We start from the raw sequence: 26,737 nt of genomic DNA on the forward strand, positions 1-26,737 counted from the left end.
TGTATGGTTTTGTTGTATGTATTACTGTGAGGGAAAGACATTTTGGACACTAGGTCATTTTCTTTTAGTATTAGTTTGACAGGCTGGGAAATCCTTGTTAGGTTAGGGAAAGATGGGCGTTTATCACATCTTTTATTATTTAATAAGTGGCGTCTTGTGGAAAAACCTTCACCTATGTGTCCGCCTCTCATATCTGACACCTTCCCATAACCACACTGGTAGGGCCAACCTCCATCTCACTTGTCCGCCTGCAACATCTATCTATTTAATCCTGCTTTCTTATTTGTTCCAAATAAGTCTTTCAGTTTGTTTTTCTAATTCTTTTAGCAATTTCGTGCAAAGGTCCATTGTAATCAGTGGAGTAATTTTGCCGAAAATGTTTGAGGGGGTGGGGGGCATGACCTCCAAATGAGCAGGTGCCATGTTAAATGGGTGGGACAAAATGGTGTGCCACAAATGTTTGGGAGGGGGGGGGACAAACACCCCTGCCCTCCCTCCCCTTAAAATGACTCCCATGATTGGAATAGTTGTGTTAAATAGCAGACTTAGAAGGAGAGTTCATTTTAATAGCTCACTTAATCATTGATTAAACCTGTAATGGAAAGAGGCCATTTATTCCATCTGGCAATGTGTGCTTCTAGGGCAGGTGCAAGGTCAAAAGAACTCGCCGTCGAACACACGGCGAGGACCGTCCGCCTGCTCACAGAACTGGGATTCGCCATCAACTACCCCAAATCCCACCTGGTTCCGTTGCAGGTGGCACTGTTTCTGGGAGCGAAGCTCGATACAGTGGAGCGATTGGCATCTCTGTCGGAAGAAAGGACAAAGGCCATTTTGGGCAAGGTGCAGCCCGTTAGCCTCAGATGTGGCCAGGGAGAGGTCCATCAAGTCCCTCCTCGGGATGATGTCCTCATGCATCTACCTTGTGCCCCTTTGCAGACTTTGGATGCGTCCGCTACAAGAGTTCCTCGACGCCCGCTGGATTCAAGCGGCGGGCAGCTTCGAAGACAGGATACTGCCCGACGAGGAGTTCCGTCGGGCGATTCTATGGTGGGGTACCCGCATGCACCTCACGGCAGGCACGGACTTTCAGACCCCTGCGTATCAGGAGACGGTGACGACGGACGCCTCCCTGGAGGGATGGGGGGCCCACACCGGAGATCTCCACGCAAGAGTCCTGTGGCTCCCGAGGAGATGTGTCTCCACATCAACATCCTGGAGCTACGAGCTGTGTTCTGGACGCTCAAATCGTTCCTTCCATCCCTCAAGGACAAAGTGGTGAGGATCTTCACCGACCACACCACCACAATGTTCTACATCCGGAAGCAGGGAGGCACCAGATCCCCAGCCCTTTGGAACGGCCTGTTCCTGTACGCGTTCCCTCCGTTGCTGCTCCGTCTCATCAACCAGCTCAAGAGGTCCAGGTGCAGGATGATCCTCGTCGCACCGGCGTGGCCGAGACAGATCTGGTTCCCGGACCTTCTGGACTTGTCAACGTCCCCACCTATCAAGCTGGCGACGGACACGGATCTTCTCTCCAGGGAAGGAGGCGCCATTCTTCATCACGACCCAGAGTCGCTGAACTTGCAGGCTTGGCTCCTGCAGCACTAGAGTTTGGAGGATACGATATCCCAGCTGACTGCAGAGAGATTCTTGCAAAAGCCAAGGCGTTCTCAAGTGCAATGGACATAAGTGGAAGAGGTTCTCTGTCTGGTGCTGTGCACAGAAGATTAACCCTCTGTGGATTACGGCCCCTCAAGTATTGCCGTACCTACTGTCGCTGGCCAAAGCTGGACTGGCTCACGCCTCCATCAAGATACATCTGGCTGCCATCACCCGATACACCAAAACTACAGGACGGGCGTCCTTGTGGTCTCCTCGCCTGGTGAAGGAATTTATGAAGGGACTATTCGATCGTTCCCACCGGTGAGGGCCCCTGCCCCGGCGTGGGAGCTCAACATGGTGCTGATGGAGGCCCCATTCGAGCCTATGCATTCGGCGCCGTTGAAGTTCCTGTCGTGGAAGACAGCATTTCCCGTGGCCATCACCTCCGCACAACGAGTGGGAGAGATCCAGGCCCTATCGTGCAAGCCTCCATACTTGACTTTTCACGACACAAGGGTGGTGCTGAGGACGCACCCCTCCTTTATGCCCAAGGTGCCATCGGACTTCCACCTCAACGAGCCCTTGGTGTTGCCAGTTTTCTTCCCGTCGCCTTCGTCGCAGGCCGAGAGGACTCTGCACTCGCTGGACGTAGCTAGAGCGCTGAAGTTCTACGTGGACCGCACAAAGAGTTTTCAGAAGACATCACAGCTGTTTGTGAACTTTGGACCTGTGAATCAAGGGAAGGCTCTCTCGAAGGCTTCCATTTCCAGATGGCTCTCCGGCTGCATCATGCACTGTCACCGGTTGGCAAACCGACCGCTGCCCGGCCGTCCGAGAGCCCATTCGACCAGAGCGATCGCTGCTACCACGGCGTTCCTGTCTGGTCGACATCTGCAGGGCTGCTACGTGGAGGTCGACGCACACCTTCACAAGATTCTACTGCGTCAATCGGGACTCCAGGGAGGAGTCCAGGGTCGGCCAAGCAGTGCTGCTCAACCTGTTCGCTTAAGGTGATCCTGGTGAGAAGGTAAGAGATGCTTAATGTTGAGTTTTTGTATTGCTTAATGTTGAACCTGTTTCCACCTCCCGTGGTTGTGCATGTGTATACTGCTATGTATTCTTATATTCATGAGCATGTGAATCCATGCCAGACCCCATGCTGGAGAAAGCAACAAGTTACTTACCTGTAACTGTTGTTCTCCAGCAATGGTCTGGCATGGATTCACATGCGAACCCTCCCTCTTTCCCCTCTGCGTCTCTTCACTTGGTCATACTGCCACTTTACGTGCTACCAAATCTGAGAATGGCTGCCAGGGGAGGGGCTTAGGGAGAGGACAGTCATTGGCTGGGGGCAGTATGACCCAGAGATCAGTGATTGGTTACTACTAAGAAAGACCGATCACAAACAAAACTGATACTGATTTTTTCTTTACCGAGGATTCCCAGCCTGATGACTGGGAATATTCATGAGCATGTGAATCCATGCCAGACCCATACTGGAGAACAACAGTTACAGGTAAGTAACTTGTTCCTAAGGAAGAAAGAAACAGCATCATCAGAAAATGTTAATGGCATTAAAGTTTATCTTCCTGTATACAAATTGTGTGTTTGAGGCCTGCTATTGCCCCTTGCATGTGCACCATAAGCTGAGACCAAACCCTAAGTTAAGTACTTTAAGAACATATGACAAGGTTAACGTTTTGATATACAGCACCTTTTTCAATTTTGAATTGTAATATTCTGATTGTCAGTGGATAAAACCACCTGGCCTAGATTTTTCAGTGAACCAAAGTAAGTGAGCCAGATATGTGATGTCATCAATGAGATTTGTGATCTTTTCGGTTTTACCTGTAACCATAACGTCCCTGTAACAATGTTTTTCCATTGAATTTCATAGATTTTTATTAGTGCAACTTAACCATAACGTCACCTTAACTAAGTATTTTCATTGAATTTGTTGAGGAAGATGAGCTTGTGGAGGTGCGGTCGGGTGGCAGAGAGGACTCAAGTGCGAGGAGAGGAGGGTGGGGGAGAGGAAATGTTCAGTGTGGATCCAAGGCATTAAGAGTGTGTCCAGCTGAGTGGGCGGGACCAGAGGGTAGAATGGAGAAGGAGAGCGAGGTGCAGAGGTTATGGAAGAGAGTAGACTCATGAGTGATGAGTCCAGATGGATGTTGAAATCACCTAGGAGAAGCAATTTAGAGGTGGATGTGAGGAGAGAGGGGGAGAAATCAGCCCATTCTGAGAGGGACACGGTGGTAGAGCCAGGTGGGCTGTAGATAGTGGCAATGATCAGGGAAGAAGTGGGAGAAATGAGCAGCTTGCAGACGAGGCTCTCGAAGTTGGTGTATGGCTGGGTGGGTATGAGGTACTAAGGGACACTCGGGGAGAGCAATGCAACCCCACTGCCAGCCCGGTCTGGGTGGGGCTTGGGTGTGATTTTGTAGCCATCAGGGAGAAGGGAGTCAAAAGCAGTGACTGAGCTGGCCTTGAACCATGTCTCAGTAAGAGCAAGGATATCTAGGTCTAGGTCCTCAAGGAGGAGGCAGATGTCGGCAGAGTGTTCGATAGAAGAGCGAGCATTAAGCGTGGCTAGATTTAGCCGGCCACTGCCGTTGAAGGTTTTTCGATGAGGGGTGCAGGGGCGTGGTACATCAGTTAGAGGGGGGGGGCAGAGAGCGAGGAAGGAGGAGTAGCAGGTGTAGGAAGGAAGTGGATGAGGGACGGCAAGCACTGGTCGAGGAGGAGGAGGTTGGGTTAAGGACCCTGAGCCATGAGCATGGCATGGCACTAGCCATTGCGATACATTAATAATGCACCTTGATAAGCCCACCAAGAGTACTTCCCATCTAGTGCCACCATTAATGGGTGAAGATGTTTGAGAGGAGAGAGTAGAGATAAGATGAGGATTCCAAAGAGCTGAAGCGGGGACAGAAAAGAGGCTATCGTTGACAATCTGTCTCAAGTTGCGCTGACTTGGGTGTCTGCAATGGGTAGACCAGGGTTGGTGGTCAAGATGTCTTTTTTAAACTTTTTCCTTCCAGACTTTGTGTGAGAGAGGTAGGATAGGTGATAGTATAACAAGAGTAGATGGGGCAGATCTTGAGTGCCATAGGGGTGGTGGAGAGATAAGGATAGAAGCTAGAGGGACTGCACAGCACCAATGAATTAAACAGTTGTGGGAGTCAGTAAGAAGGCATAGCAAAGTCCAGGACATCACTCACAGTGCTCTTTTAGTGGCGGATTATAGGTGGTAATAAGCACCTTCATCTTTACCTTGCATTTGAATCTTCCCCCGACAAGAGATAATTTGAATTTGTTTCAACCTCATTTAGTTCTAATGGGTATTTTACTCTTAATGCCAAAGCTTCTTTAGGCCTTCCTCTTGGACCCTGGATTATCCTTTTAATTATAAATCTTGACTCGATTGTGGGTAGATGGAGATTTAACTAACCAGGTTTCTTGTGGGGCAACAATATGAAGAACATCAGTTGATTCCAATAGCCCCCCCCTTGTGCAAATAGATGTTTTGACCCCCTAGAGTTCCATGTTAATTTTTCCTTAATGCAGTTTACCTACTTGTTCCCACACTTTTTTACTTGTCCTGCCTTTTTGTACCTCTCACCTTCCCCACCCCAGCACTTCCCTTCCTCTCCCCTTTTTCATGTTCAGCACTTGTATGTTCTAAATCATCTCACGACCTAGTCAGTGTTTTGTTTTCCTCCCTTCTACCCCCTTCCTTCACTTGCCCTCCTCTCCCCTGCTCTCATTCTTTAGCACTTGCACGCTATGAATGCTTCAAGACCTTTTTAAGAACATTTTTGTTTTTGTTTTAGACCTTCTTCCTCATCTCTATTCTCTCCCATGGCTTGATGCGCCTTGAAACACTATTGCTGTATAGTGCGCATTACAAATAACCAATCAATTAAATTGGGTAGCTTTGAGGTCACAGCAGTAAAACGGTTACTATATTTCTGATATCAGTCAAGTGAAAGGGAGGCCTATGTTGCAGATGCCTGGCAAGTGGGAGAAGAACCTGACTTGAGGAAACAAAAGTAAAAGTGGTAACATCTAGATTTGGGTTGCCTGGCAAGTGGGAGAAAGCTCAGATTGAGGACACAACAGCGCCAACGGTAATACCCAGATTTGGGATACTCAAAGTGGGAGAATAGCCCAGGATGAGGACACAACAGCAATGCCAGATATGGCTAACACAATCGGCCAGATAAAGCTAACTAACACAATTGGCTTAAATGTCAGATATGGCTACCATTCAATCATGGGTTACATGCAGCAGAATACAAGCTTTTGTGTAATAAGAGTGGTGGGACACTTTAATGTGGAGCAGTAATGGCTGTCCCCCGCCCACCAAATCTTGCTTACTGTCAGTTGCTGCTCGTTGATGGCTGTGCTGCAGGCTCCACAGGCAAAAAAAAATCAGGATCTGCTTCTGCAGGAGCTGCCCTTTGCCTTGGGTCCTTAGCTGATGGGGCTACCCGGGCAGGGAGGCTGCCCTGTGAGGCTGTTCCAAGTCGTCTGGTTTAGCCAATCATGGGCGACAAGGGAGGTGGCGGGTTGCACACAATCAGGAAGCTGCAGGGGATGGGGTAGGCCAAGGCAATCTAGACGGACAGATGGGTTTTTTTTAAAAAAAAGAGAATGTGTCCAAAAACCAGTAGATTAACGGGCACAGCCCAAGAGATGCTTTCTTACCTTCGATTTTGGTAAATAGAAAATAGAAAAAAAAACTCATAACATGGCTGCTCCCCAGGTCTCCCCAATGCCACACAAGGCTAATGAAGACATACGGTGACGGGCAGCCCTGAGGGGGAAAGTCAGCCCCTGGTCTAGGTGGGAAGGAGAAAGCTTTAGGGACCTAGCACGCTTGATTTCAGCTGATTCACTGGACTACATGCAGATGTTTTATGCTGTCCAGTAAAATAATTCTAAATAAGCTCTGGGTGCCTGTCCAACGTAAGTTCCCGACTGCACCAAACAGAGCCAAAAACATAGAAACCTTAAGCAATAGGGCACCTACACTCTGCCAAATAGTGTCCAAGGAGTCCTCTGCTAGTATAGGACTTTTAAAGTGGAGCATCTAGTTTTGGAAAACAAAAATGTACCAGAGAGAGTTCATACAATATGACTGCTGTTTCCTCTCATAGTATGGACAGGCATGGGTTTGCATAGTTTTAGTTGTTTTGATGGTGTAGCCACTCATCTTGTCCTCTGTGATAAATACTCCTTCAGCACCCAGGTACTGATGAGTATAAGAAGGTTGCGCAGCATCTCCCTTTCAGCTTTTCCTAGCCAGTGAAACTATGGTCAGTTGCTGCACAGCTGGCCCACTATCCTGACATTAATGCCAAAAGTATGTGCCTTGTAAGACTGATCCAAAGCGCACATATGCAATAACAATCTACAGTCGGCCCCTCTCCCTGTGGTCCCACCTGTCTGCTATTCCCACAAACCTTTTTCCATGTTCCTAAGGAGGGGAGGTAAACCTTGGATGTAACTGGTAAGCATGGCCTTGTTTGTTTATCCAAGGCTTTGTGACCTAGTTTAGAACTATCCTACCAGTCTCTACTGGAGTGAATTTAGTCCTCAGATTCTTGAAAGTATTGCCATTGGTTTCAACTCTCACCAAGGGCCGACCTGGTTCTCTCATGGCACAGTCAAACTCTTTATTCATTGTCCCTCTAAAATGGCATGCTGAATGCAAGAATTTGGAGCTTTTATTTATTTTCCATTGTTTTATATACGTTCTGAATCCTATTTCCACTCTGATTCATAGTGGCATGTATTTCATTTCTTTTCTAGAACCCCTTTAATCTTGGCTTTCAATGCTTTATATCTACACCTTCCTTTCTGGAATTTGTTTGCGTTTAATGGATAACTGTGTGTTTCTGCTAGACAAGGGCCCATGTGTAACTCAGTGAATGTTGAGAGTTGGAGCCTAAGACTTTAAGCCTTTATAATGCTTCACGTTTCAACTCTCATCATGACTCCCTTACTCACAAAGGGGACCTCAATATTGCCTTGATTCCATTTGACCATAAAGCCCTGCACAACATGACCACGGTTCTGTTCTTTTGCCCCCCCCCCTCCTATATTTTTCAATTCGTTTTTTTCAATGTCATTTTTTCATCAATAATTACATCAAAACTGGAGGCAAAACAACTGTATACCTATCACATGCATACGGCTTCTGTCGAACAGTGGTTCGGTAGACACCAAATTATCCGGATGACCCAAACAAATTCCGGCTTTCCCGATAAACTGCAGAATTCACCAATGCTCCATCTTGAGCCCGGTCATCTTAAACCTCTACATGGAATCTCGTCGCTAAAATTCACCAATACACAGATGATGCAAAGCTTTACCTAAAGATCAAGTGCACCAGTGGCATCAAACACACTGAGCACTGTGTGCACCTTATCCAATCCAAAATATACCTCTCCTGAAGATCTACCTGACAAATATTAAATTAATTCTCATGGGTGCCCACCCCAAGCGCTCCAAAGTACATAATTTGAAGTTCAACTGATTCATGCCTCAACTCTAACCCAGTCCAGAATCACTAGTTTTCTCAAGAATACGCAAACATCGTACTAGCTCACACACACCTAAGCAATGTAAGCTCTTCAGTTTCAGAATAGTTGTCCAAGACCTTGATGGTGGCAATAATTCACCCCCATCCTCAAGGAGCAGCACTGACTATGCATCCTGTTGAAGATGGCCTTTTTAACCTTCAAAGCAGTGGGAAGCGCAATACAATCTCCATAGGCCAACGCAGCCCCAGAAGCCACTTTGCCAGACTGGAAAAAAAGAACTACAAAGGTGGAAAAAACGAGGAAACCTGCCTTTTCCTGTTAATCACCAAATTTCTGGGACAAGTTACCAATGCGGATCAATCTGATCCACTAACGCTGTCCTACAATTCAGGAAGAACCTGAAGACCCTACTCTTCAAGAAAAACATTGTACCAATCTGTGTTTTCTCCACTTCTCCGTACGTCTTTCCTCCATACTTCCACACTTGCCTGCTCCCCATACGAGCTACCTCTGTATCCTACCTATAAACTCCTTGGTGTGTCCCCATTGTACAGCGCTTTATTGCTTCTGAGCTAGTTTTCACTTCATAAATCGGAGGGAAAAGGGTTGGTTAATCATACAGTAGCAGAGCTTTAACGTTCTGGAGACATTTTTCGGAAAATTAATGCTTTAAAAGTCCAATTCCCTAACTATACACGGAAGTCAGTTTGGACTGGATTCAAAGTCTTAAGCAGCAGCAGAACAGCAAAAGTTCCTTGGGATACTTTCATTCTCTAGAAAAGTTACTCGACAATTCAATACAATGATGGAGACCCTGCAAAAGGAATCTCTAAAGGGACACAACCCGACAGCTTGGGCCTGCTGTAAAGTGGACTCTCTGGACACCTCTACATGCACTTAAGTCACTCTAGAGCGACTTCTTGGTTCAGCGTTAGTTATACCTTTCACCCCAAAGTACCTTAGATTAGAAGAAATGCTCATAGCTGGACTCCCCTCTGTACAGCAGCGGCGGACCCAGTCTCCTAATTCCTCGGTCTGGTGACAAAAGGAAGGACACTGAATGGGATGTCTTGGCAGCAGTCTCGAGAGAAAGGACTCTTGGCACGGATTGCTTCGGTATCCTGTTTCAGTCAACGGTCTTGGCGCTGTGTTCTTAGCACCAACAAAGGACGATATTCGCCTGGTAGATCTTCGATATTGGAGTCCTTTACTCTGGTGAGAGGGACTTTAGATGAGTTGGCTCCTGTCTCTGGAGGTTCACATGGAGCTCAGCAAAGACTTGGACGGATTCGACCTTGCAAAGACGATGTACTTCAAATGGGTCAGAGGTCTTCTGGTATTCGCGGTCTGCAGCTCTGGAGAGGCACAGCACCACGGGAGATGGCTCAATTTGTATTTCGTATCAGTCTTGGTTGGTCCCACTAGCCAAAGGGAGGAGTCCTCTTCGGAGCTCCTCTGTTGAGTAGAATACAGGGTCAGGGCAGCAGAGCTCGCTTTGCGGTGATGAGAAGGGTCTGCAGGAGTCTGTTAGTCTTCAGCTTCGGTTACTTCAGTGTGCAGTGGTCGACTTGCCTTTCACCTCTGGAACCTCGCCTTTTATTAAGTTTTCCTACACACTCCTCTGCAAACTCTCAGCTTTTACAGTTCCGGTGGGAACTGGTTCCGTTCAGGCGTTTTGGCAGACAAAGGGCAGGGGAGTGAAAAGACACACACCTCCCTCCCCCCCAGAATGGTAGAAGAAGGCCTAACAAAGAACACACACGCTAGAAATGGTGAAAAAAGAAAGGAGCCACATTGTTGGCGCATAGGTGAACCTAATGTGTATAAGCAAGACTTTGAGTACAGTCTGCAGTAACAAAAAATAGCACACTGGGTGGTAGAAAACGTCCACTGCCCTCAGCCATAACTATAGGGTTGGCTATGTAACTAAAAGAAAGTCACAAGAGCAGAGAGAAGGGGGATACTAAGTATACCCTTAGCATTCCACATAAGGTGGTGTGTGCTAATCTCTCCTACTATAAAGTTTTAGGGAGGATACAAAGTATCCCTCTATCCTTAAGAACTGTAACTAGTAAGGATAAGAACATAATCTCAAAGGGGAATCCAAATGGTTCCCAGCAACACTGCACCTAAGGTGCTGTGTTCTTCAAAAGTTCAACACAGATGCCTTGAAAGAGATCTGGAGGAAAGCAGACTCCATAAGACAGTTAAAACATAGAGAACAGAGCTCCAAAAGTCAGAGCAAATAAGAATGAATGTGGATGGAAAAGCTCCCCTCATTCAGGATAAAAAGAAAAAGGTCCAGAAGTCCAGCAAAAAGTGCTGTGGGCGTCACCAGGAGAGGGGATGAAGCATAACAATGCTAACTCTCCCTAACAGCCTTTACAGGCAATATGGCAAGTACAGCCTTTTCCTTTTGGCCCACAGAGCACATGTTTCCTTTCAGGAAATATAAACAGCATGAAATGGCAGCCGTGCTGTTTATTGTGTCTGAGTGCAGCCCACTGTTGATGGGGAAAGCCTGTACGGTTACGTGTGCCACCTCCCCACACTTTGTATGTGTGTGCCACATCCAAAGAAGAGGCAGACCCAGAGAACTGGAGGAAGAGAGACATGACATTGGTTTGTGAGGTGAAGGGAGAATGAACAAGAGGACTAGCAGTTAAGAATGATTGGGATATATATTAGTGGAGGTAGAGAGAATACAAGGAAGGAAAGATGGGTTGCGAGGAGACAGGAGCAATGAGCAAGAATGGGAGAGAAGCTAAAAAAAGAGTAACCTCAGGAAAATCAGGTTAGTGGGGTGAGAGACAGAATGAATATGAGTGATGGGGGGGCAGGAAAGGAAAGGGGGTTAGATAGAATGCAAGGAGTACAAGAGAGGGAGAAAGTGAATGCTATGTAGATCATTGAAAGAACAAGAAAAAAATGTGTAGGAGGGAGGGATGGAGTGGAAGGGAGAGCAGAGGATGAGACGGAATGGCAGGAAAGAAACAGGTGAGACAGCGCTTGATAAAGAAGGGGAGAGAGACATCCAGAACAGGAGCGAAGGGTGATGCAGAATGAGAGCAGAGAAGCTAGAACAGACTCGAAGGGAACTGAAAATGGGGATGAGAGTCCTGATGATTCAAGCAGAGTAGAGAAAACCGGATTGAGGCTGAAGAGGCAGAGCTAACAGGCAGAATTGAAGAGAAATTGAAAGAATAGACAAAAAGGCTGGGGAACACACAATGGGGTAAGAGTGAGCAGATTGTGTGGGTATTCTGGAGAATTTTCCACAGACTCCTAGTGAGGGTGGGATGTAAAATCATCTAACCTAATGGCAAGATAATTTCAACCAAAAGATATACATAGCTCTGTAAAATGGTAGTTATGGCAGAGCAGTCAGGCTTTACTCAACGCTGACATGGAGGTCCAGTTAGTCCTAATAATTACCCCCAGAAAATGGATGACACTGATGTACTGAAAAATGGGATACCACATAGAAAAGGAAGTATGTTCAAATAAGTGCTTTGGGTTAAACATAAGACATTGTAAGACCGTGTATGTGCAAAGACTTTAAAGGGCCTAGGCAGACCTGGGCCACTCATAATCTAAATGTATGCCGGGTGCCTGTTGGTAAACCGAGTACATAAATGACTAATGGTGGGGAGAAAAAGGGAACATTGGACAGTACTAAAAATGCATTTACATGGTAATGATCAAGACCCAAATTTCGAACACATGAATAGTTACAGTAATCCCCACGGTAGTACCCAAATTGATAGTTTCCGATTGACCTGATGGTAAATCTGGCCAAATTTGGCCAATACCATTCGATTGTTTGGAAACTATCAATTTGGGTAATCACTACCAAACCTGGGGAGCAGCGGTTGCAAGTGTCCCCCGCTCCCCATGTTTGGTAGTGATGGCCTTTGCGGGTAGCAGGGGTGTCCTCCGCTTCCAGAGTTTTGGAGATGGGGACGGGAAGAAAAAAAAAGCAGACCCTGCATTGTTGGATCCAACCCGTGTAGGAGGGACCAATCCGACTCTGCAGGGTCAGAAGATGAGCAGACGCCGAAAAGGTAAGTAGGGCGTGGGTGGCGGAATGTATGGGGTTTTCGTTTGGGTGGATTTGGCTGGGGTAAAATTATGTCAATTCGGCCGCGAACAATTGTGCCACGACCAAACCGTATACATTCATCCCCACAACCTCTAACACATAGTGCAAGTCACTTTAACAGAGTTTGAGTTGTTCAAAGGTTTCCCATAGGAAATAGCAGGGCAAATCCAGTAGGCATAAACATGATTATGGGGAAAAGGCAGGTAGGCCTCTGGTCTTTTTCACAGGTGCGGAAAACAGTGTGACCAACTCCAAAGAGCATCAGAGGAGAGACACTCTTAGAGCTCCAGGCTCGAGACCTGGAGGACCCAGGCAGGAAGCAAGCAAAGCAGATTTTGGGGTAATCTAAGTCAATGGCGAACTGCAGTAGAGGACTTGCAGAACTCCACTGCTAGAGGACCCATGGGACGCCTTATGGGAAATCCAAATAAGCCCAGGGCCCAGAGATAAGAGCTCATTGAGCCAGATTTTGAGAACTTGGCTCAAGAGCGGCAAAACAACCTTGTGAGTACAAAGCTTCTTTTGCAGGGTGAGTTACAGGGTCCAGTACTCATGGACTTGCATCCCCCGAGACTACCCAAAAGAATATTTGACCTTCCCAGTAGGGTGACCCACTAGCCAGGTGCAAAAGCCATGACAAAGAATGTACCAAGAATGTGCCTAAACCCAACCAAGTGGATCCAGATAGCTTGAAAGGAAAACTAAGCAAATATACAACAGAAAATGGTGCCACGGTGGGGGTAACCGTGGATAAGACCTAAGATTGCCAGACTTACAATAATAGAGTCCAGGGTAGTGTATGGTATAACCTTAGAGTGCAGTAAAATGGCCTAGAAACAGTCCCAGTAGTAGACATGTGATCAATTAGATGAAGAGGATGATGAAGAACAGCCCACAAAGATTGTCCATTCGAAAGCAGAAACCTGAACTAAGGACAAACGTCATAAAGACCTGTCATTATGGCCAAACATGGTATTGTATCCTAATCTCACATGAGCCCTCAGCTCACACAGGAACTCTACTAGATCTAGAAACAATGAGTGCAGCATTAGGGCGCGGCAGACCGGAGAAGGGGCACGAGGAGGCTACAACCGCTACTCTGAGCTGCTAAAGTGCATATTAGACCATGATTTGACTGATTCATGATACATAAAGTAGATATCGGACACACATAAAGTGTCTTCTACAAAGGCAACCAATACTGCTGTTTAACAATTATCACCACAACTGGCGATGAGTGACAGGATTATCTATAGATAACGCATATGCATGGGGCAACTCTACCTCCTCAGTTCTTGTCACCACAAGGCAAACCATCTATTCCATAGACTTAATGAACACTGCTTTTCGAGACTTATGTGGAAGCTACATAGGTACAGCCTCTGCAGCAACGAGAAAGAAAGCAATTTTGTTAAATGCACTCTGGGTAGAAGGCAAGAGTGTGTTCACAGGTATGAAAGTCATCTCCTACAGGTGAGCCAAAAAAATGTATACGTTGAAGAATGCCCAGATTAGCTAAGGAATTTGAGAATAAGGAGAACACAGTACTGTATAGCCTTCATTTCTGCACTAGGAGTCCGGGCCATACCGGGCCTGTTAAAAAGTACTTCATTCTCCATAAAACAAAGTAAGCCCATTGACTGCTACAGCTAGGTAAGCTATGCAAGACCAGCTAAGCAGACTGCAACAAGAAGGCATGATAGGTTGATAATCGGGGTGCTGTGGAGCTGAATATTCCAGAGGTGATGTTAAGAAAAAAGACAGTAACCCCTGCAGGGATACAATGGTGGAAACATACTCACTGTTGGCATTTAATTATGCTAAATGGTTGGAATGCAAGTGATATTCCTGATCCGTTTATTAGACTGAGCAGTAAAGGTGGTTCTACCATAGATTGTCTCTAATCCACTATATTCTCGCATTCTGTTACAAACAATAGAACCAGTACCAGTCAGCAGCCGTTGCAGAGTAATCATTAAGATGAACACAGAGATTAGTACTGTGGTTGGTATGGAGAAGTCTGGGGGAATGGGGGTTAACTTTAAAGGTATCAAGTGGTCTACTCTAAATATGCATCATATTTATGATTTTCCAAGCACTCTTGAGCCTTGTACTGACCTGAAGTCATTTTCAAAATGGGTGGCGTTATTGCTCAAAGAATGGGCCTTTTGTCATGGAGGCACTCGGTTATTTAAGATTATCAAGGCACAAAATACTGATGAACCCATTATTAGAAGGGAGAAACAAATCTATACAGATCGTCTAAGAAGCCCTAAAAGCATTGATACCATGAGAGTTTATTTGTCCTTAATGATCAACAGATAAAAAATGAGTCTTAATAAATGCCTTCGGGAAATATGAATGTTGTACTTTACAACATCAATGGAGGAACATGCTACGTGTTGACCAAAATCGGGATGAGTTTCTGTTTGGTACATTGTTAACTCAGAAAAGTATTTTTTGTTTGTTTTGTTGTTGTGAGGAGTGGTGTCCCAGGATGCCTTTAAAAGAGCAAAATTGACTCGTGGTCTTCGGCCCACACTACTCGCCCATCATGAGGATTAAGGAAGTCTGGATTTTTGTGCCACTATTTTCTCCATGTTTTAATAGATTGCAATATCCATGACTTCCCTGGCAATGTGGTCTGAGGCTATGCCGATGCTAATTTATAACAAGGGGGCTTGGGGTGGGGGGGGGGATCTTCGTAACTATTTATTTTAGTGCTTTTAGATTCCTCAAATAAGCTTTGACACTATGATTTTGCAAGAGCTGGATAGATGTGTAGTGTCCTCTTGCATTTTGCAGCTATACCAAGTAGGCTTCAGAAAAGGCCTGCCTGCCAGCCCCAGTGCATTATGCATCAGTTTATTCAAAATGTTAATAAACCAGGCAAACTCCCTCTTTATGTGGCTTTTTTAGACTATTTGGCTGCCTGTGCATCGAGGAATGACCAATGGCTACTCAAACTCGTATTACTACACACTAAACAAATGTTATTTTGCCTTGTAATTGTTTATTTGTAAATCGCTTATACACACGTGAAGTGCTTCAAAGCGATTGATGCTTTTGGCACGTTATCTGCTACCATTCACACCTATAGAGTTTTAAAACTGGGGTTATTTCTTGCACCCCTGCTTTTTAATCTGATCTTGTTTTGTTGGATATGACAAGAATGGGGCTCCCGAAATCATGCAACATGGAGGCACAGTACTCTTAAACTCAATCTATTGTGAATAGGACTAAAATAAGTGATGTATTTCACTTATCGCATAAGAAACAAAAAAGAATTCAATCACTTCATCTGGAAGGTCAGAGTTTAGAAGTTGGTGGAAATGTTTGCTACATGGGATTCTTTCTGGTATTTTAAACTAACAAACTTACGTCAGCAAATAGTGTCTAAGGCTTTTGCAAGTTTTGTCTGTTCTTAGATATTTTGATGAAATGCTGGGGGCATTTCCCATAATTAAGGCTTATAAGGCTAAGCGCTGTAGAGTGCTCTTGTTTGGTCTGGAGTGCTACCAAATAATGTCTATCAAATTGGCTCGATCTTTCAGAGGCAAACTAGCATGTGTTATTGGACCTGCCCCTGGAGGTGGCGATGGTCCAATTGCTTCCAGTTGATCAGTTAAAATCAGCACCAGACTATGATGCACGCTAAAATACTTGACCTTTTTTCTGGACCCAGTAAGTAGAATGACTTTTATGTTAAGTCTAATTCGGCTGACAACGTGTGAAGTGGTAGATGCCAGCAAGGGAGTTCCTTGTAAAGACAGAATATGTAGACTTTGTGTAAATAGCAGGGGAAGCTGAAGCCTTAAAGCATTGGATTTACTTGGGGGCGGGTACTGAGTACATTTGTTAATGTCCCAATGGTTTTTTCAAAACTGAGTGCTTTTGGTTAAGGATTTTAAATGAGTACCAGAGCTCTCTGACATTGGCTGTGATAAAGCTTTGGTCTAATATTAAGGATGCATTATATGTAAAAGGATCATAGTGCTTTGTTAATTTTATATGTTTAACTGATTGGTGGAAATTTAATAATCTGTTGAATTTATTGATTTTAATTTATTTTAACTTTGTGTAATGTGTAGCACTTATTTTTGGAGCCAAATGCACACTTTAAACAAACTTTAAAAAAAGAATGCAATATCCTGAAGTTGTTAATGTAAGAGGGCCTACTTGACTACCAGAGGTGTTACTTGGGTAAATACCCTCTCCTGGAGAGGTGTTAATGAATGAAATATGTCTGTTATACCAGATATCAGAGTACCTAATTTTGTTTCGTACATTATTTTTTTAGGCTAGATACTAGTGACCTTTTTGAGGAATTGAAGGAGGCGCATCTTAATCACCTTCCACTGTATGTTGCAAGACTCCAACAACTTGATTCTGAAAAGGTGAGCCATGTTTTTTTAGTCATAAATAAGGGGGTTGGTGGGCAAGAGAAACCCAGATGGAACACTGCGCTTGCAAACTAAGGTAAGAAATCGGAAGGCAGCAGGTGACCAGGATATGTGGGTGCGTTGCCCTGGCACTCCACGGTAATGGTAAATTAAAGAACGTTTTCCAGTCTCACTGTACCAACACTAGGAGTAAGGAGACACAGCTTGAATTGCAGATTTATTGCATGAAACGGTGTACAGCCTGACACGTGTTTCGAGCAGTGCTTGCTCTTCCTCTGAGGCTTATAGCAAAGAGGGTTCTGATGCGGTCGATTCTGGGTAAATATGATTTTTGCTTTGTTTAAAATGTTCGCAGTTGCTGCAAAGTATGATGTGATATCCAGACCTGCTATACGATGCGGCTAATCCCCACATGTGTGCAAAATCATATTTACCCAGAATCGACCGCAGTGTCTAGATAGTGTCCTGTTTTTGACAGATGTAAATTTCAATTAATGTTACTTTCTAATCCATTCCTTCCTCCCATGCATTCAGTTAATTCTGCCCCACAGGTACTGTTTCCCACCCAATCCTCGACCTTGGAGGAATGGAAGACCTTTAGGCTAAATATGCTAGACAGCTTTGCCAAGGCACCAACTGCTTCAGTGCCGCCGGAGGCTTCAACAGGAACCACAGCACTCAGAAGAACTTGTACGGATCCCTCTGGAGACTTCAACCGTATGCCTGCTGGTTCAGGCCCAGCTCCAAAGGATTTGGATCTGAAATGGTGGTGAGAGGCTTCACCTTCGCCATCGGATCCTCTGTACTGGCTTGTCTCACCTTGGTGCCATGGCGGTGTTCACTGGGAGTTCCTCAGGACTACACGCCACTCCCGTTGAGCAAGTTTGTGTCAAGGTTGGCTGAACCCTTTGATAAGGAGGGTGACGCCATTCCTTTTGGGTTGGAGCCACTTGAATTCAGGGAAAAGCAAGATTTCCCAGAGAAAAGAGAGGATCTGTTGGAGCTAGCCTCTAATTTGCAAGAGCCCTCTGGCCCCGATACCTCCCCAGAGTTTGGCACCCTCCCGGTGTTGACTCCTCGAAAGCCTACTGCATTCTACCAAAAGATCATTGATAAGATTGTGGACACACTGGGACTGTCAGCCCCCAACAGATCGAAGGCTAGATTCAACGTTACTACCCTACAGCCTGCCAGCTGAAGCACCAGTGTTTTAGGCTTGGGAGAAGCCAGTATTGGTCCCTGTGGTAGCCAGAGACCTGTCCAGGAAACATAGTACAGCACCTTTGGTCTGGCATTTCTCCTCTTCCACCCCTCTCCTGATAGCTTGGTAGTGCTGGCCACTACAGCTAACATGAAAACCACATCCTTCCCCGCTTTGCCCCATAACTGGGAGAACAAGAGGTTGTATGCCTGGGAGTATAAGGTATTTGCCTCAACCTTGTCCTGTAGGCGGCAAACACATCCTGCGCTCTGGACACATTTTCTTTTGGCCTTTGGACTGTAGTGTAAGAGGTGGCTGAGTGTCTCCCACAAGGATATATTAAACACCCCTTGTCAAGGATGGCAGAGTTATCATGCCAGATCCTCTCTGGTCTGGACATAGGTGGCTGCGTGGCATGTGCAATGGCACAGTCATCAGAAGGCACTAGAGGTGGAGGACCCCTGGGTTCACCCCAGGCGTCCAGTTGAAACTCCTGAGCATGCCTTTAGATTGGCACAACCTCTTGGGGTTTAAGGTAGACTACTCATTGCAAGGATTTGAGTTATCGAAGGCCAAAGCAAACTCCTTGGGTGTAGCCGTTTAACACCCCCTGGCTCCCACTGCTCTGGGTAGTGTGTTTTGGTCCGTTTCATACTCCCACTGCACCTGATGAAAGGCTCCCTATGGTAAGCACCAGCTTCACCTTTCACATCACCAGGGTAGAGGTTCAGGAGCTCAGAAGAAGGGGCATTGCTTCAGTTCAGGTGTTTGCTGCCCCACCAGCCACTACGCCCTGGTGATCAGGACTTCTTACAAAGTACCCCAGTGGCGGGGGGGGGGTAGGGGTGGTGTCACACTACGTCCGATGCTTGGGCTCTTTGCACATTGTGAAACAGAGGTATTGCCTCCCTTTTCTCCACCGCCCTGCAGACCATCCCCCACCTCTCCTATCTGCCTCTGAATCCTCTCCTGTTGGAGGACGTTTGTCAGCTTCTTGGGAAGAGCACCATAGAACTGATGTCCCGCTGCTGACGGGCTGGTATATTCTAGTGCCAAATGAGGATCCCATCCTGGATCTGAAGCTCTTGAATTGATGATGACAACTTTGGCCCAGATCCTTCAGGTCCTTGATATGCAGGATTGACTTGTCTCTGGACCTTGAGGACTTACTTCCAAGTGCTTGTGTCTCTGGACCTACTTCAAAGTGCACATGCATCTCAAGCACAAGAAGTATCTAAGATTCCCAGTGGGATCGTCCCACTACCAGTTCAAAGTAATGACATTAAGCCTCTTTTGGCACCAGGGTTTTCCATAAACTGTCAGTGGTTATGGCTTGCCTTAGGAAGGAACATATCTCTTTCGTTACTGGGTTTTTTCCATTTAAATTTGTATTAGTTTCATTGATCATCACAACAGTCTTACAAACATGTACCCTACCCCAACCACCAACTTCTTCATGAGATTGGCCTTGGGCCATATATTGAATGAACAACTGCGCATCCAGCATTACGTTAACAGGTTAAAAAGTTCTCGGTCTTAGGGCGTGCTATCTATACATTCCTGTGTGTTTCCATTGCTCCAGATTTGAAACTATGCATGGTTCCTGCTTTTCCGGGGGACAAAATGTTCCTTTCCTGTAGCTGATATGGAGCGAATTATTCATCAGTGTTTATTGTCCAGGATGGACATGAATTAATTGAGTAGTCGTCCCCAGACCCAAAACAAAACGTACCCTTTCTCCACCCTCCGTCCTCCCTTCCTCCCCACTTACCTGCTGCTCCTATCGCCTGTGGCTGCCATAAAAATGGAAAGGAGACAGTCCCTTTTCCTATGGGGGCCGCCATCTTGTTTTTTTATGGGAGATTGGGCTTGCGCAATATTCGTGCAACTCAATCTCCTTTTGAAAAGAAAATGAAACCATTCGTACCCTGAATTAACCCCGGGGTGTGAAAGGCCATCACCCCCTGGTCGGCGGGGCAGACATGACCGGGAACAGCCCATAGACCTCGCAAAGGCCCTCACTTCCCTCTGGCCTGCCTACGCCCAGGCTGGCGGGCCGTTGCCAGCCATGTCCGCCCCTCCTCCCCGACACAGGTTTGATTGTCATATTATTACACTGATCAGACAGTGTTTCCTTGTGTGCTGAAGTTGTGCTAATATCAGCTGTTTGATTCGTGGTTCTTTCTCTATGAAAATTATACACCATAATTCGAGGGGATTGGGTCATCCGTATTCCATATCTAGGACAGTAATCACCACAGCTGTGCTGCTTCGGAAAATGTTTTGGCGTCTGCGTCGATGACGTCAATACGCCGTCTTCGAGGACCTCCTCCGACGGCCGATGTCACCAGATGTCAGAAGTAGGATGCCCGTAGCCTCAGTTCCGTTTTTCCCGCGAACGTCTTCGCTTCGGAGATCTCGGCGTGCCTCGACTCTTTGGAGTTTCTGTTCTTTCGGTTTGCTCGAACCTGTTCGTTTGTGAAGTATTGTCGGGATGTCTTCCTCTTCTTCCACCACGCGTCCGGGCTTCAAGAAGTGTGGGGACTGCGGGTCCAAGATGTCGGTGACGGACTCGCACGACGCCTGCCTCTGGTGCCTCGGGGAGGCCCACGACACGGATGATTGTGTCGACTGCCAGTCGCTTACATCCAAGGCCTTGCGGGAACGTAAGAAGCTGCTGTCGGTCGCTAAGGTGTCCAAGCCCCGGAAGGCGAGGTCCACTGGGCTTTCGACGGACGATTCGAGGGGCGACTCTCTGCATCGTAGTCGTAAGTCTAGGGAGTCTCGGTCCCGGAGTGGGTCCCGCCACTCCTCTGCCTCTTCGAGGCACTCCCGGAAGCGCCGTCATCGGTCGCCTTCCTCGTCCGAGGACTCAGCCCGTCGGCAGGTTTCTTATCCCACCAAGCGTTCCTCTCCAGAGGAATGGGCTGCCTTCGGGAAGAAAATGTTGGCGATTCTTGAATCGCAGAGCTCCGGTTCGTCCGCGCCTCCGAGAGGGGTCGGTCTTGACCGTACTGGAGACACCGCTCGTACGCCTTTGGGCTCGGGTGCTCGGCACGATTCGCGGGAGAGGTCCCGCTCGGACAAGGAGAATCATTTCAGTCATGCCCTTTCCAGGTCCCAGTCCTCGACGCGCTCGAGCCCGTGTGCACCTGTGAAGTCTTCGAAGAAGACGTCGACGCCGAGGTCGTCGACGGACTCTCTCGAGGCTCTGCCTGTGAGGAAGTCGTCGACGCCATCGGTGCCCAGGCTGTCGAAGGACACGCTTGGGGCTCCACCCTCGAGGCCTGTGTCAAAGCCATCAATGTTGTCGGCGCCGCGCTCGACGTCGACGCCGATTCACTCGACATCAACGCCCTCGACGCCTTTTTGAGGCTGTGGTGTGGGAGGTACCCCGTGGCACGGGGGAACCCCGTAGAAAGGCTCTGGCCAAGGCAAAACATGTCTTTCTCCCGTATTCTTTGCCCCCTTTCCAGCCTATGGAGTATATTTCCGAGGTGGAAGAGGGTTCTGAAGATGGGTTAGTTCAGGACATGGTGGCAGATGAGATTCTTTCTGGTCATAGCCAGATTGAGGGCTTGCGTCAGTCACTGCATGACGCCAGTAGTCTGGACACCTCTCCTGAGGTGGAGTTCTCTAGGCCTGAGCCTGGCACCCATGCTGAGTCATCGTACCGGCGCCTTATGTCGAGGGTAAGAGACTACTTGGGGTGGTCGGCGCCCCCAGTTGATTTTGTGCAGGATGACCTGACGGATATCCTCGACCAAGGTCCATCCACTGACCCGGTACTGCCATTCCATAAGGCTCTGCAAAGAAGGGTGGCAGCGGCTTGGACTGCTACGGAGAGTCTCCCGGCAGTGGGCAAGTCTTTGCCGCAAAAACACCGGCCAGCCAGTAGTGACCTCTGCTACTTGACCACACACCCCACTTGGAGAGTTTGGTGGTGCAGGCGGCTACGGCCCCAGCAAAGCAGGCATCGTATCCTACCTTCCCTCCTGATAGGGACGACAAGCGTTTTGATGGCTGGGCGAAGAAAGTGTTTTCTTCAGGGGGTATGGCTCTTCAGGCGGCCAACTCTGGATGTGCCTTGTCACGTTTCATGCACACTCTGTGAAACTGTATTTCATTAGCGGCTGAATATATTCCAGAAGGGGACGAACTGGATGGTTTTCTTGCTATTATTCAGGATGGCAAGGATGCCATGCATGAATCCGTTCAGTCGGGCTTGGACATGGCAGACTGTGTCAGCGGTACATGCCGGCGAGCACCGTGATACGCAGGTTTGTGTGGTTGAGGAAGTTGGGGTTTGCTCCTGATGTGCAAGCCAGGCTCCTCAACATGCCCTTTGATGGTGAACATCTTTTTGGCAGCAGGGCTGACGAGTGCCTTGAGAGGTTGCAGACCTCCAAAGCTGCAGCGAAGTCGTTGGGCGCTGCAGTCCGCCAACCTCTGCCTTTTCGTCCTAGGGGACAGCAGTGGAGGGGAGGTTCCTTTCCTTATTACTCATCCTTTAGTCAAGCGAGAGGAGCTGCAAGTCAAAGGGGCAACCATAGGAGTGCCAGAGGTGGAAAACAAGGTACTCGAGGTGCCAAGGCCGCGCAAGCAGTTGCCTCTTTGCCCTCAGGCAACGCTGCAGCCACTTCTGCTCAGTCATGAGGCCCATGCTTCGCCGGTTGGGGGAAGGCTGGCGCAGCATCTTGTAGAATGGTGTGCCATTACTTCAGATGTGTGTGTTCTGGAGTTCATAGCCCACAGCTACCGTCTTCCTTTCCGGCAGAGGCCTCAAGACAATCCACTGGGGAATCTCTCTTTGAAGAGTCTGGATCCGCTCCTTGCGCAGGAAATTCAATCCCTGCTGGAGAAAGGCGCCATAGAACTGGTGCCTGTAGCAGAGATGAACAAGGTATGGTATTCCCCTTATTTTTTGATTTAGAAGAAAGACTGGGGATTGAGACCCATCATGGACTTGCGCGGTTTGAACAAACTCCTCAGGAAGGACAAGTTCAAGATGGTTACTCTCTCTCAAGTCCTCCAGGCCCTTCAAATTCAGGACTGGTTGGTTTCTCTCGACCTCAAGGACGCTTATTTTCATGTGCCGATCCATCCCAAGCACAAAAGTACCTGAGGGTCGCGGTTGGCGACTTGCATTTTCAGTTTCGGGCCCTGCCGTTTGGATTGACCTCCGCCCCGAGGGTTTTCACCAAGCTCATGGTGGTGGTGGATGCACTTGCACACATGCAAACACTTGCAATATTTTAAAACTATACCAAACATATCTACTAATTTAACATCAAAAGCCTCTTGTAATTAAAAATGCCAAACGACTGCTTGCTCAGAGACTCTTGTAAAACAAAAATGCATCAAAAACTCAAGCCATTAAATGCCATTGATGTGCCTGCGAGATAAAGAGGAAGCATGGCTTGAAATGCCTATGCAAATTACTTGTAATCCTGAAAAAATTATACTTCAGCAGAGTAGCCTCTATCAAAACCAATGAAAACAGCGTTGATGAACACAAAAATGCAGCCCGTGCTAGAACACACTTTTACATTGTATTACACAAAGCTTCAAAATCGGGCTCAATAAGAATGCCAATTCTAAAGAAACTTCCTAAAGTGTCAAAGCTATTTGCAGTGCAGATTAGTGATGCAAAATTCTAAAATCACATTGTAACACAGAATATCAAAGCATTTGAACGAAGTGAAAAACACACTTTTATTTCTAAGTGTTAGACTTTACAGTCTCAAAGGTATTCGCTAGATGAAATAACCAACACAGAAAAGTGTTAAATAAACAGAACATGACTCAACCCAGGTGGATGTCAGCAGAAACCTGCATGATTTATAGGAGTCCTTACAAGAATAGCCTTGTAATGGATATGAACAGGAAAAAGAAAGGTGCCGTATTCACAAGAATTAAGTGCGTAAAAAGGCCAGATATACACCTTATCTGGAGGGCTGTATCTGCCCCATCTTGCGGCACGTCAGCTTCTGTAGTGTGTGGAGGATGGGCTGGCAACAATGTTTCAAGAAGGTCTACCAGCTTTCAACAGAGTAGCCTAGCTTGGCACCAGAAATCACCAGCAGTAACAGGGTATATTTCTGAACATGTATAGTCTCGAAAGGATCCCCATTTTGCATATCACACATCTGAAAGAATCCAATTGCAATTGAATCCCCATGTCTGGAATCTCCTCCCTTGATTTCCCTTTTGCTAGGGAAATAACTGTCTTCTCCAGCATGGGGTCTGCATGGATTTACGTGCTCATGAATATTCCCCGTCATCAGGCTGGGAATCCTCTGAAAAAAAGAAAGCAGTTTCTCTTTAGACTAAAAACTGCTAGTCTCCTCCATAACCAATCATTGTCCTTTAGATCATACTGCCCGAGCCAATGACGCTCTTCCTCCTAAGCTCCACCTTAGGCGGGCATCTTCAGATTGTTATCGCACGTTTCGGTGTTGGGAGTCCTTTCGCTGTTCTCCTCGAATTGTGACTTATTTTAATGTGTTTGGATAGTGTTCCAACATTTTCTTTAAACCTTTCCTCATTGACCGTCACGCGTTGTCAGCGAAGATTGTCTTTCCATCGTCATATCTTCTTGCTGCGAGTTTTGGCGTACCCAGGGTTGGGCCTACATCTCTCCGATGTCTGACATGGCCAAGAGAAGTCTCTTTAGGGCCTGTGAGTCCTGTGGCCTGAAGAACGTGAACGTCAAGGATCGGCACAGCCTTTGTCTCTATGTAGACCGCAACGAAGATTGGTGCAAGATCTGCCGTGGCTTCCCGCCAAAGACCAAGAGGGATTCCTCTTGCAGGTTGGTGGCTTGGCTCAAGGAAGAGAAGGCCTCTGTTGATGCCTCCAGGCGCAGTCGTGCCTTGTCTAGGACCGGCAGGTCCCTTGAGTATGCTCCCTCTGAGAAAGAGTTTGAGGTCCTTTGAGGATGCGCCTTCCAAGGGGATCCAAAAGAAGACCAAGCATCACACATTTGATCCCACTAAGGTCACCACTGCTGTGGGATCTGCTTCGGGAAGGGGTCGCGCCCCAGCACCGCCGACAGTGATCCTACCAATTGGTAGATTGCCTTCCGCAAAGAAGTCTCTAACCCCTTGCAAATTCAAGTCGTCTTCTAAGGACAAGTCATGAAATGAGAGACCTACGCGAGGCTCTGTCGGTGGCTCCCTCATCATCACCGTCGCCCCTAAGGGCTCAGTCGACGTTAACTTAGTAGGCCAAGACTTTTACCTCGTCTATGACGACCTTGTCTACCATGACCGGCACCACGTCAACTGCTTCTTCGTCGACGACCACAGTACCGTCAACAACCATCCCACCGGCGACCACCTCAACGACATCTGCCACTCCTTTGACTAATGGTTCGGCAGTGGTCATCGTTTATACATTTTCAACAGTGACGCCAAGGGTGTCTATGCCTCCACAGCCTCAGTCTGCTTTACCGACCATAACCACATGGTCGGCGATTCCACTTTCGCAAATCCCTATAATCACGAAGGACTTGGGTAGGGTGAGGGAGTTGCTGTCTCCATCAGAATTCCTGCCTCCATCAGAATTCCTGCCAAGACCGGTGTAGATGTCTCCACCAGCCCCAGAGGGGTCTCTGAGAAATTCTTCTCACATCTACAGTAGTTCGGAGGATGAACATCTGCAAGAGGATTTCTACTCGGATCATGAAGGGGGCCAAGGACCCATGTCCCAGGAGGGTTCTCGATGCCAGGAACCATACCAACGGTTAGTCCCTCCAATGGGGTGTCGGCCCAAAGTCATTCCTGGATGCATTGTTAGCATGTCGCTGAATATCCTCACCATCCTGCACTCCTTGATGGCGGAAATTCAGCAGAGGCTGCCTGCTGCTCCGGCACCTGGCCCTGCCCGCAGGCAACCCAGGCCACCAACCAGGAAACCCTCCCCACCCCCCCAGGTCAAGTCCCCCCAGGCCACCACGTCAGCCGAGCCCGCCCCGTAGGGCCTAGATCGCAGTGGAAGAAGAGCTGCTGTGTACTGACGCCGGCAAGGGCACAGATAGCAAGGCTACTCATACATAATAGCATGATGATTATGTCCCTGCTGACAGGGAGCCTGTGGGCACAGACGAGCCCGCCAGGGCTTCACCACCGGATGAGATTTGCTCCTTCTACGCCATGATCTCAAGGGTGTCCAAGCTCTTCGGTCTGATTCCTGAGGAGAAGGAAGAGGGGTTTCTCTTTCAATGACATGAGTCCTCGAAAAAAAAGGTCCTGTTTGTCCCATTGTTGGATGATGTCTGGGAGGAAGGGTTGGCCCTCATGAATACATGAAGTACCACACCCTTCAAGAGGGACTGGATGAAGAAGAAATCTAGGGTCCCGGACTCTGCTCCCAGGTGACTCCGGTCACAGCCCTCCCCAGACCCGGTGGTGTCAGCTGCCTCCACCAGGAAGCAGTCATTGAATCCCTCATCCTCCATTGTGCCCCCATACTAGGAGGGCAAGAAGCTGGATGCAGTGGGCAAACCTATCCTCTACATCACATCTTCCACCGCCAAGGCTGTCAATGCTCTAGTCCTCCTATCACGTCATGACAGGGAGCTTTGGTACGAGCTCGACCGATATTGGATTTCCTGCAAGACAATAAGAATGAGGCCATGGCCCTGTTCCAGGAGGTTGATGCATCAGATCACGCCATTACGGTGGCGCTGGACATACCGTATTCGGCCATATGGGCAATGGTGTGGCCCTTCGATGCCAGGGTTGGCTGAAGGCTGCAAACTTCCAGGCGGACGTGCAGTCCAAGGTTGTGGGACCTGCCTTTTGATGAAGACAACTTATTTGGGAAGGCAGTGGATGAGATGCTCTTGGCTATCAAAACCGGACACGGC

The 26,737-nt window shown here is 47.5% G+C and overlaps 1 protein-coding gene across 2 annotated transcripts in view; it reads left to right on the top strand.

Moving 5' to 3' along the window:
- TPP2 (tripeptidyl peptidase 2) overlaps window positions 1–26,737 on the top strand; it is a 1,218,153-nt gene that overhangs the window by 998,599 nt on the left and 192,817 nt on the right. For both annotated transcript variants that reach the window (XM_069637049.1, XM_069637048.1), the window contains one exon: window positions 16,562–16,658. In XM_069637049.1, the coding sequence (XP_069493150.1) occupies window positions 16,562–16,658 (97 nt within the window). The remainder of the gene's footprint in view (window positions 1–16,561; window positions 16,659–26,737) is intronic.

Source organism: Ambystoma mexicanum, chromosome 7p, assembly GCF_040938575.1.
Source record: "Ambystoma mexicanum isolate Mex_15411 chromosome 7p, UKY_AmexF1_1, whole genome shotgun sequence".
Lineage (NCBI taxonomy): Eukaryota > Metazoa > Chordata > Amphibia > Caudata > Ambystomatidae > Ambystoma > Ambystoma mexicanum.